Genomic DNA, 12,191 nt, shown 5'->3' with positions numbered 1-12,191 from the left:
GAAAGCAAAACTATTCATTCATATCTTTCAAAAAATGTTTTCTTCACAAAAATGCAAACTTATACTAAATAGTTTAAATGTCATTGTAATGAGAGGTAACATGTTGGGTTTTTTCCCCATGAAAAAAATGTGTTTCTGTTTTCTGACTAGTTCTACTAACAATAAGCTAAAGTACTCTTTAGTAGTTTTGCCTTTGGTTAATGTGTCATAGGTTGGCTATTGACATATCATTCAGAATAAAAATATTATTGGATGAATCCTTGAACTACACTCAGGAGTCTTTTATACTCCCAGCAGGAACTTCAGCACTGACTTCAACAGTTGAGGTTAAGCCTACTCTGAACATGTGTAAAAATGCCCAATAGAATAGAATGGATTGATATGAAACACTTGAGCATTGTGTTTAATGAAGCTTTTTAGATACCTGAAAGACAAAGCCTTAGTGCTTAAATACCATGGGGAATATCTGCCAGAAACAAAAAATGAAAAAAAAAAAAAGAAAAAAAAAAATTAAAACCATCTTGGAATATTTTAAGTCAAATGCCAGGAATCCAGTAAGCTTATGGAAAAATACAGGTTTAGTTGAACCCCAGAGATGCGGTAGCATATCATGAGTGATAGCTGTATATAAGAATGCTAGGGAAAATGGGCACAGTAAATCAGGTGATGATGATTCAATGTGTATTGAATTCAAGAAGAGACAAAAGATACTGTTCCTGGTGAAAATTAAAAGGAGGAAGAAAATGTACGTTATGATTCAGGTCTATTTTTCATAACAGAGTACAGCTTTATTCAAAAGGAGGAAGTTGGTGGTTTTTCTGATATATTCTGAGCAACTAATGAAGGTATTCAAGAAGCTTGTCCATGAGATAACAATGGATTTCAATCACTTGAATACCAGTTTGAAAAACAATATGGCAGGACAAAAAATGTTCATCAAGTTCTTTTAGTATTTTAGGGATGAACTTTTGCTTCACAGTACAGAGGAAGTTACAAGAGGAATTATCAACTGGAACTGCATGACAAGTAGAGAGGAGCTCACTTTGATTTTAAAGGCAGAAAGTAAACTGAGTGAAAGTGATCATGACACATTTGACCAAAATAGACTTCCCTACTCTGCGAGAAAGAGGAAGAAAAAGCATGTCAGCACTGCCAACTATGGATTACATTGTTATGCAGAAATAGTTAAACTAGCTTTAATCAAGCTAGTCTAGGTACTAAAAGCAGGCTCATCATAACAGCATGCCATTCTGTATGAGTTAATTAAACTCCTTTCTGTACAGTCTAGGCCTGAGCTCAGTCATTTAAAGCTAACCTAGATTTTCTACAGAGAACAATAGACTCATTTTTAATTAAACATACAATAGCAAGCTATCTTGATGTGAACAAAAGGAAGGAAAGGAAGCTTAAGTAGATTGTGTTAACATCACATTAAAAGCTCTTCAAGAATTTAAAGAAAGAAGTCACAATAGGGGGACATAACTGAAGGGTAGCATAAAAGAATATGAAAAAAAGGATAAAATTACGAAGCCTACAGTACAAAATGAGTGACAGGTAAAAAGGAGTATAAAATGCAACAAGAAAATGTTCTGGAAATACATTAGAAGTGTCCAGATACTTACTTAAATATATCTTACCACAGAGTTTAAAGAAGGAATGAGCTAAAAACTATGTAAATTTTATGTAAGCGAGTTAATAGGACTTAAAGAAATTTACTTAATATTGTAGCAAAGACAATCTCTAAATTGCTAGAAGACTATATAGGTTTAAAGAGACAAGAAAAAGATAAAATGCATCTAAGGAAAGCTGGTCTAAAGCAATCCAGATTTATTTTGATGTTATGGAAGAATCTAGAATAAATTTCACAATCAAGAAGTTACCATAAGGTTGTCAGGAACAGATGCTCTCACACTACTCTAATGCCCTTTTTTACAATCAAATTCACTGATTCAGTAGAAAAAGAGAAACAGTAAGTATCATTGATCTTGAATTTAGTATCATTTAGACACTGTCCCATGACAGTTTCATTAAAACAAAAAGCCAAAGAAACATAATTTTCATGAAAGCACCAAGCAATTGGCATGCTTACAAAAATGAAACTTGGAGAGAACGTGCAATGAGAACCCATAAGGATCTATTATCATTTCAGTTCTATTCAGTATTTTCTTTAGTGATTTGCAAGATGCAACAGAATACAGCTATATTAAAAAATTTGTTTCTCACCAATGTGAGAACTAGAAGACAGTATCAAATTTCAAAACTATTTTCTTAACTAGAATAAATGTCTAAAGTTAGGAGGATGAAATCATCATGGCTAAGGTAAAATATTATACCTGAGAAGAACTTAATTATATAGGAGAAAAAGTGGAGAAGTAGATGGCATTATGTTAGAATCAGTTCTAAGCAGAAATTTCTGCCAAAGTAAAACAAACAAGTTCTTACTGGGGTGTATTTATGAATGTTCCTCTTATACGTAACACATGGGGCATAATTACTGCACTCTAGTTGGTGTTGATGCCTTATAAGATAAAGGCAAAAGTCATACTGGAAAGAAGGCAGAATAAAGCTGTAAGAATAAATCCTTTATGAGTGTAGTCTATAAGAAAAGTGAGAAAATTTTTGTCTATGAGAGGATGATATACATATCCTCAGAAAAAATTATAGGAATAAGTATATATTTATATACAAATATTTATTAAGACAAATATGAAGCACATAAATACTGTTCACATACTGCATCCAGCTCTGGGATCCTCAACACAGGAAGGACATTAACCTGCCAGGGCAAGTCCAGAGGAGGCCACCAAGATTATTAGAGGAACGGAGCACCTCTGCTCTGAGGAAAGGCTGAGAGATTTAGGATTCTTCAGTCTGGAAAACAGAAGGCTTCAGGGTGACCTAATTATGTCCTTGCAGTACCTGAATGGAGCCTACAACAAAGATGGGAGAGACTATTTACAAGCGCATGTAGTGACAAGGACAAAAGTAATGGTGTCAAACTAAAAGAAAGTTTAGATTAGATGTTAGGTAGAAATTCTTTATTGTGAGGGTGGTAAGGCACTGGAACAGGTTGGTCAGTGAAGTGGTGGATAACCCATCCCTGGAAGTATTTGAGGCCAGACTGGATGGAGTCCTGAGCCATCTGGTCTAGTGGAAGGTGTCCATGCCCATGGCAGGGGTGTTGGAACTAGATGATTTTTAAGGTCCCTTTCAACCCAAGCCTTTCCATGACTGTGATTCCATGATTTCCACTGGAAGCATGACAAGGATGCAGCAAAGAAAAATCAGGTTGGCTATTGGACAAATGAATATTCACAGATACTGTCAGAAGTTTGTACAAGCTACATGCAAATTTTGCAGATATTCTTCAAACAGGTGCTTTTACAAATTGATTAGAAAAATAGTACATGCAGATGGTAGAAGTAGTTTTCAAACTGTGATCTTTGCCTCCTTAGATTCTGTGAAGTACTCCTAAAGACCCTGAAAGACAATTAGCCAAAGTAAACCTGCCTTCTATAAATACAACAACTCTCTTAGTTATGTTCACAAATTGAAAATATTTGAGTAACACTGATCAACATATACCTGAATCCACCTCAGTGCAGAGAGTGCAGCAATCCCTTGAGGTCAAGAAGCCTGTAATTCTTTTAATTCCTGTGTGAAAAATTATATCCTCTCCATGAATCCAATTTCCTAACTTATAAATATGCAAAAAGCAATGTTTCTCTACTGCACAAGAGATCATGTCTGTAAAACCATAATAAATTTTTCAGATACAGTGGCGGTTCTAGGAATTGAAGCGTTTTTACACAAACTAAGAGATTCCACTTAACTCCTGTTTCCATAGAGGTCTTTCTAGGCAATTATAGGACTTGAACAAACGGCATGAAGCTGAGTCAGAGGAGGTTTAGGTTGAATATGAGGAAGAGGTTCTTCACCCAGAGGGTGGTTGGGCACTGGAACAGGCTCCCCAAGGAGGTGGTCACAGCCCCAAGCCTGACAGAGTTCAAGGAGCTTTTGGAAAATGTTCTCAGGCACATGGTGTGACTCTTGGGGATGCGCGGTGCAGGGCATGGAGCTGGACAATCCTGACGGAACCCTTCCAACTCCGCATATTCTGTGATTCTAGGCTTTGGACACACCTCCTGCCCGGACAGCTCCCGTCACACGCATTACGGGTACAATGATCTCACTGCAGTGGCACTACAATTAAAACTTTTATTTTAATCCACATAAAGAAGCTGTTTCGCAATGTAATACAGCGTGAGCTTCCCTCCGTGTGCGCCGCGGAGGCCCCGAAGGGCCGCAGAGACGCCACAGCCCGGGCGAGGGCGCAGAACCCTCGGTGCCGACCGACTCCTCTATTTCTCCGGCCTTTCCCTGGGCCACCTTCCCCCGCCTCTCCGCCGTACAAACGGGGCGGGCCGGGCTCGCCAGCCCGGCTGCGGCCACGACCGGCCCGCTCTCCCCGCCTCCCTGAGGCGCGGCCTGGCCCGGTCCGGCCTGCTGTGGCGGCAGCACCGGCACCTCGGCCGGGCGGCTCCATGGCTTTCATCCGCAGGCGGCGGCTGGAGCGGGAGCTGTACTCCAAGGAGAGGTGAGCGGCACTGCCTCGCCGGTCCCGGCCGCCCCCGCTCGGTCCTGGTCGCCCCCGCTCGGTCCCGGCCCCTGGGAGGGCCCGGCGGAGCTGCGGGTGGCGCGGCCTCCGGACAGGCCGCGGCGCATCGGCGGGAGGAGAGCCCGGGCGCTGCCTCCCCTCGTTGTTGTTACTGTTGGGATCAGGTGGCTGATGGTTCCTCTGAGTTAAAGCTGAAAAGGGTGGGGAAAGGACCTGGGGAAACAGGAATGCTGCTTGCTTTGCATAAACTGCGTGAAAAATAGCGTCTTGTAGATTTTGTAGATTTCTCTATATTAGTTTGTTCTCAGTTGTGCTTGTGGCATGGAGCCGTGGTTCACTGAAGTTTGTTGTTTTGGTGTTTGGTTTTTTTTTTCTTTTCTGAGCACTGTAGTCAGTGTACTGTCAACCCTTAAATTACAGACTCTGTGTTGTCTCTTTAAAGTGTTAAATTCAATTAGCCCGTTCCTGCTTGCTGACTGTAATCTTTGTTTTGTTTCTGAACCTACAACAAAGCCTTATCACACGTGCTTGAGTGTATCCTGAATTTACTCTCTTATTTTTGGGTAGTGTCCCACTTTCTTTTGCCTGGTTTAGCTGTATCTGCCTTGTCAAAAAGTTTCAAAATCTTTTGCAAGCTTAATATTTCCACGTAGGAAATGTTTGTGAGAGCAATAGGTCGGCATGGGTCACACAGCAGAAGGACACCCAGCACCTTCTCCGGGGGGATCAGGGATCCGTGGTTGTCTCCTGCTGCAGGAACCAAAGAAACAGCAGGCTGGTCCAGTTCGAGCCCTGTGCAAATTCCTGGTGCAGGTCTCTGCTGGTTGCACAGCACTGTTTATTGTTGATGAGAAAACCACATGATGAAGAGCTGGACTCACTCTGTCCATACAAATTCTGATTCATAGCTGTTCAGCCCATGGAAGCTACCACATCCTCTGAAGTGTTTGTTTTTTTTTGACGTACAGATGTGTTCTGGATCACGTTTTCTTGTTTCACGTATATCTGATTCTTTGGGGGGCTGCTGTGGTTTCAGTTGTGTGTAAGGGGCTGCAGGGAGCTGTGTTATGTTATTAATGTAAATAGTCTTTTATTTTATTTTATTTTATTTTTTTTCTTTTTTTTTCTTTTTTTCTTTTTTTTCTTTTTATTTTTTTTTCTTTTTTTCTTTTTTTCTTTTCTTTTTTTTCTTTTCTTTCTTTTCTTTCTTTCTTTTTCCTTTTTTTTTTTCTTTTAAGCTGAGAAAAAAGGTCAAAAATCAGACTTGTCTCAAAGAAACCAAGTGGGATCTAAATCTCTTCTGAAAAGCCCTGAGAACAAACAGCATATCAATGTCAGCATTACTGATCCACAGTTATTGATGAGAACTTTTTTCTTCGTTCATACCTAAAAGCATACCAGGATCACATTATTTGAGCTTGTAATTTGAGCACTTCATGAAAGATCAGTCTCATTCTCATTTGTACTGGCAGCTTTTCCTATATCTGCAGTGCCATTTCTCCCTCTTGCCTAACAATTGATATTATTATAAAATCCGAGTAAATTTAAATGCTTTGTATTCTATATCAGCCTGTCCCTCTCCTTCTTTTCCTGTGCTTTTCTCAATTATGAAATCTTTAAAGCATTTAAGTGATTTAAAATATTTTGAGCTTAGATAGATCAGAATCACTGTATTTTTCTTGTGTGTTGTCCTTATAGTTCTACCTTAAAACAGAAAGAAAAAAACCAGCTTGCTATGACTTAATTGAAGGGACAGGTTCTGAGATTTTTCTTACCTAGGTGCTGGGTGGCTGTTAGAGACACCAACTTCTGCTTGAAAGCTTTGCTTGATCTTTGTATCTTTTATGTAGATATTACCTAGTGAAATTGACCAGGACTTTTTAAAATTTTGTGGCAACTGGATTTGATGTGTGTTTTGTTTTGGGGTTTGTTGTTATTTTTTTGATTTTTTTGTTACTTGTACATTTCTTTTTACAAAACTTTGAGCTATAAAAGTTCTAGTTAAGAGTACTGTGAAACTTAGTAAGAACTTAATGTTCTTATGTAGTTGCTTTGGAGGGAAGGTAGATCAGATTAGTTTTGAGTGATCTGAAAAAAATATTTCTTCTTAACTATTTAGTCCACTTTAATATCCAGTTACATAAGCCTTCTTTTATGACTATATGCCATTTTCTAGTAGAAAACAAGAAAATGCTGAAATGTACTGTGTGCAGGACAATTCATATAATCCCTAAAATATCGCCCCTTCACGAACAGCAATCCTTTTTTACAAACAAATTTAGTACAAAGCATCAAATTAGATGATGTGGTGTTTGGCTTAGGTCATTGCTTTCTTTATAAATTGATTTCTCACTTCTGCTGGCAGTGTGCCCAAATGCAGGCAAGTGTAAACGCTTGATATGGGGGCTCTCTATACAGTGCTACTGGTTTGTCTTGCACCCTGCTTGGCTTCCTGTGTGAGGGGTTTATCTCTTCTGCTGGAAACATCGCACACATGAAGCAACCTACTGGCAGTATGTAGGTGTTGCAGATGGATCTTTGGTGTGATGTTTGCTTGGGCATTGGATTTGTATATGTATTTTTTTTTTTTTTTTTTTAATCAGTAGCCTTATCTTACTCTCTTGAGACAAAATATGCATACTGATGGCTTTTATCCAAACATCAGCAAATGAGTCCTACAGCTGGCCTATAGATAGTTTGCTCTCGTTGGGAGGAGGTTTAATTTTAGAATTGGTTTTGCTGCTGCTAGATTGGGCTGCCCTGTTTTTTCATCCCTAACAATTTCCTTCTGTTATCAGGGTTGTGCTTCCAGTTTCAGGTCAAGTGATTGTGCAAGGTGTTGGATCAGCCACTTGAAGCCCTTGTGTCCAAGTAGATTTCTAGCATGTGCTTTTCTGATGAAAGGACGAAAATACTAAGGCTTCAATCAGAGATTATGAATTTAAAGCAGGATCAATGGGTACCTTTCCTACATAGTATGAACAGGATTTTGCCAAGGCACTGGTCCCTGCATGGTCATTCTGTGTCCACTTTGAATAAGTCCAGTGCTTCAGTTGGTAGGTGAAATTGGTATATAAAATAAACTGTGGACTTGTTTTGTTTTCTTATTTTTTTTTCCCCAGATGTTGTTGGATGTCTGAGTCTTTTTCAAATTGAAGTATAGAGGGACACATACATCAAGCAGAGTAACAGTAAAATTCTCAAGTAGACTAAACCTAATGCAACACACTTTTGTTTGGAGGATACTTTGTAGCATCTTGGCAGGATTTTTAAACTCCAGGTTGTAGTTTGTAAAGAATGAATGGCTTCTTGGCTGCATACTGAGAACAATGCTAGGAATGTTTGGGTGCCTTTGGGTTCCCAAACCTTGTGTATTGGGAATGACATCATACAAGCTGAAGTTTTTGCAAATGTTTTCTTGACACTTAGTACTGAGTTTTCTTATGCGTCTTGGGCGTGTTCTTGACTCATATTCCTCCGACTTTTTCTGAGTGGCAATTATATGGTAACTCTTTGAAAAAGGAAGTGAGTTTTGTTTTTCTTGGCAAGATAGTTACCTTTTTCTATTTTCTACCTGGAGCTGCTTCTGAAAGGAATACCGATTCCCTTCACAAGAAAATACCTTCCAACTGACTGGCATATGAATTTTTCAGTTATTTTTAATCTAATCTTTCTGGGACTGTACAAAGACAGGAATTTGAACTAGGTCTTCAAGCAAAATTATGTCAGCATGCTTTAATTTACCTCTCCCCTTAAGTGTCGGTGCTTACCTTTTAATCTCAAACAGCTCCTCGTAGACTGTTAAAAGATCAACTCTTTACTCCACCAGGTTCTGTATACTTTTAACACTGTGTGGGGATTGAAGATATTCCAACACAAAAGCTCTTAAAGCCTTAATTAAAGTTGTCTGAGGGGCTGCAGAGATGTGTGTGCTTACATTTTACTGATCATCCATTGATGTAGCTCCTACCCCCCACCATACACTCTCAGACAGACAGGCACAGCTGTGGCTGAAAATCTTTCTATTTTGGGTCTGGGAAACTCATTGTGTTATTTTGGTGGTGTTGGTTTTTCCAGCTGTGTGAGTTGTAATAAAAGATATTCCCATATCTAGCATGTTCTTTTTCCTTCCCTCTCCAAGCTGCTGCTGTTGGATTTTTGAATGCAGAAATTGCATTAAACCTGAGATGTAACAGTGTAAGTGCCTTTTCACCCACTCTGAAGCTCAAGGCTTTGCAATAGTGGCAGTGGTGGCTACTGATTTATTTTACCTTGGAAAGTGAAACTGCCTCTTTCCCAGCATCTCTTGACAGCAGAGCTGCTGTGTGAGTTTGCTGCATTCCAAAGGGTAAAGTCTTGTTCCTGGCCACCTTGTTCTTATGCCTGACCGCTTCACATGGTACTGTTTCTTGTATTCCACGTACCGTTCCATGTGCAAAACTATCCTGGGAGAACTCCAGCTCTGAATAGAAGCCTGAGTTACGGCCTGTCTGCTATTGTGATAATTTTTAAGTCAAAATTGGCTGGTCTCCACAACTGGAAGTAGTTTTTGAAGCATTACAAGCGTGTAGAGTTACTGCAGAGTTACTGAAGCTGCTTTTTTTTTTTTTCTTCAAGTGCCATTTTTCAAATACTACACGTAGTAAGAAAATTCAGTCATCTTGGAAGTTCTCTGAAGGTTTGTTTGCTGTTGGTGAGACATTGAGGGTAAAGACTGGACTGTTAAGAGGCTATAGTATAAGGCATTGAACATCTTGCAGACTCTCAGCCCTTACAGCTACTTCCATGGGGTTTGAACTTTTTTGAAAATATTGTCTAATTTGTCTCTGTCATTTTCAGAATAATATATTGGGCTTTTTTTTGATAGCCTAGTATGTCAAGTTCATTGTAGGAAAAAAATAGGTCGATGATCCCTGAAGACATGCCTGTGGCTTACTAACTTCATAATTATGTTGCAAACCATTAAACAGCATTGTGACCACAACATTTGTGGGCATAAACCTGTCTTTATTAGGATGCAAGCATAAAAATATCCTGTAATGAGCTTTAAGCTGTGAGTTTTATTGCTGGATTTCAAAGGATTTTGTGTCAACAGATATTTGAGTTGCTTTCCAAGCTATAGCACTACCTTTCTACCTAAGTAGATTTTTAATAAACACCCATTAATGATTTATATTGGGAAGTTTCAAGTAACAATTGGGCTGTTAATTTTGAAAATGGATCAAAATTAACCACTTGCTGGTAATAAGAAAAATGTCTCAAACTTGATCCTTTTCTGTTTGCCTGAAAAATAACTTTGTGACATTTGTTTATTACTGTATTACAGGAATACAGAGTTTTAGGGCACCAGGCAAAGGTGTTTAATAAAAACTGAAGGGATCTCCTCCAAACATGTATGAACCAGATCTGGGCTTTGTTTGTTAGTTTGTTGTTTGGTTGGGTTTTTTTTAAGATGCTGGTTCTTGCTGATAATTTAAAAGTGGAAAAAAAAAATCAAAACCCCTTTTTATTTTACATACTAAAGGATTATTTTACATTACCAAGTTAAAACTTATTATTTGCCTGACTAACTGCTTAGATTGCGGGGTTTTTATGTCTTGGGATCAGACTTGAAGGCAAGGATGGGTAGACTGGGGACAGACTTGCTTATTGTTACTTGTCTTGACATTGATTTTTTGATCCCGGCTGCCCTTCCAGGTCAGTGTGATAAAGTCATAGGCTTACAGTGTGTGCTGTTAATTACACAGCACTGGGAACAGTACAGCTGCTCAGTGGCTGAAAGCCAAAATAAAGTTTCCAATTCTTACAGGTTTTACCTGTTTCTTATACAGGATATCTCATGCATTCTCTGCCTACTGTTACTTTTTGATTTTTTTTTTTTAAGTCTTCCTATCATGTGCAGAATTAAATTACTATTTTAAGTCTATGTAAACATGCATACAAATTCTTGTTGTAGTACCACATACCAGTTAATAGTATATAAGTTTGGTGTGCTGGTCATCTTGATATCACAAGTGTCTTTGGAATACCTCCTGTAGCTCTTTGCAAGGCAGTCAGCCCAAAGCCCAACTGCTTGGTTGCACATTGAAGATCCCCACTGCTGTAATTTTATAGCTATTATGATTGATATCCTATTTTTTTCAGGCCTTCACAACACTGTTTGTCTACTTAGGAAACATGCCAGAGATTGATCTGTACCTTTGCTATCTGTAAATACTTGTTAAACCTCCTGGCAAGCCTGAAGTGTCATCATGTGCAGTGATGCATCTCAAGAGGGACCCTGTTGATACAGTAACTATCAGAGGCTCTGATTATTTATATGAAAGACATTTCTTCTGTGAAAATAAAAAGCTCTGACTGTACTGTAGTAACATGTCATGAAACTTGATTTTTCTTTGACAACTCTATGGCTCATTAACACAGGCAAATGAAATTTAAATACTTGAGCAATAAAGACTGAGAGGAGTTGAGAAGTTCCAGAAGGTTATTACAGAGATCACGCATCGTAATCTTCAGAGTTCATTGTTAGCAGTAACTTGAACTGGTCTGGATTTGTTAGTCAGTAGTGAGATGCAAGTCTGAAAATTTTGCTTTCTCTTATGGTATCGTATTAATTTTAAAAGGGACAGTTTTTTGTGAGATAGTCTTGGGACAGGCAGTAAGTTTGTCCCAGTTGCAGTGGGTGCTTGAGAGAAGTAGAGACTTGTGATTGTATTTGTGGAGATTTGATATCTGGGCTCTGTCTGCCTACAGAAGTGACTGTTACAGCCTGAAAATATAGGAAAATGCAGTTAGAGTAAATGGACTTGCGAGTAGCAACAATCATAGAAATGCTAGGAAGAGCTTTCAGAAGTACATGGAAAACTCTGGAGAGTGGGAGGGGAAAATAAATATGGAAAATGCACTTAGCCTCCATGATGGACAGTATTTGAGGAAAAATGGTTTAACAGCTTCCAGCATAGCAGTACAACCCATTTTCCAGACAGAAAAGCTGAGGTCAGTGAGCAGGACATCATTGCACAGGAGGTCGCTGGTCTACAGCAAGAAGCTCTTCAGTGATGCTGTCTCTAAGCCTGGAGAATGACTACTCATGTGGAAGAGACACAGAGAGAATAGCTAAAGGGTAAACTGGATGCTGCTAGCAAACGTGGTATTTAAAAAGGAGTAAATCTACAGTTTCTCCACAGTATTTATTTAGCCTATATAAAGAGTTTATCTTGAGTTTTTGTGCATATCTTCGCTTTTTCTTTTTTTACCCCTTCATTAAATTATCTGGTTCAGCAGCAGCAAGTGTTATGCTGGGGAAAGAATACCTTAAATTCTTGCCTACAGCTTCTGGTTTTGGGAAGGTGAATTGATTTATAAAGTGACAAGTACAAAGATACAATAGTTTCACAGAGGCAGTTATAATGAAAAATTTCAAACACTCTTGGTTCTTGGTATTTTGGCTTATGTTGAGCATATTATAGTTACTGTGAATAACAGCCAATGTTTTGATATAAAAACATGGCTTGTCTTGAATACATGAGGGATGCCTGCATTTACCAAAACCTTAAAAAATCTAGTAAATACC

At 38.8% G+C, this 12,191-nt stretch overlaps 1 protein-coding gene across 1 annotated transcript in view; it reads left to right on the top strand.

Annotated features, from left to right (window-relative positions):
• Positions 1-4,238: 4,238 nt before the first annotated feature.
• The window catches only part of NSMAF (neutral sphingomyelinase activation associated factor), a 39,229-nt gene continuing 31,276 nt past the window's right edge, over positions 4,239-12,191 (top strand). Inside the window, exon 1 of the mRNA XM_058831302.1 lies at positions 4,239-4,597. Coding sequence (XP_058687285.1) covers positions 4,545-4,597 — 53 coding nt within the window. The 5' untranslated portion in view covers positions 4,239-4,544. The remainder of the gene's footprint in view (positions 4,598-12,191) is intronic.

The sequence above is a fragment of the Poecile atricapillus genome, chromosome 2, assembly GCF_030490865.1.
Source record: "Poecile atricapillus isolate bPoeAtr1 chromosome 2, bPoeAtr1.hap1, whole genome shotgun sequence".
NCBI lineage: Eukaryota > Metazoa > Chordata > Aves > Passeriformes > Paridae > Poecile > Poecile atricapillus.
The sequence above is the reverse complement of the archived record's forward strand: the minus strand, read 5'-3'. Positions and strand labels throughout refer to the sequence as shown.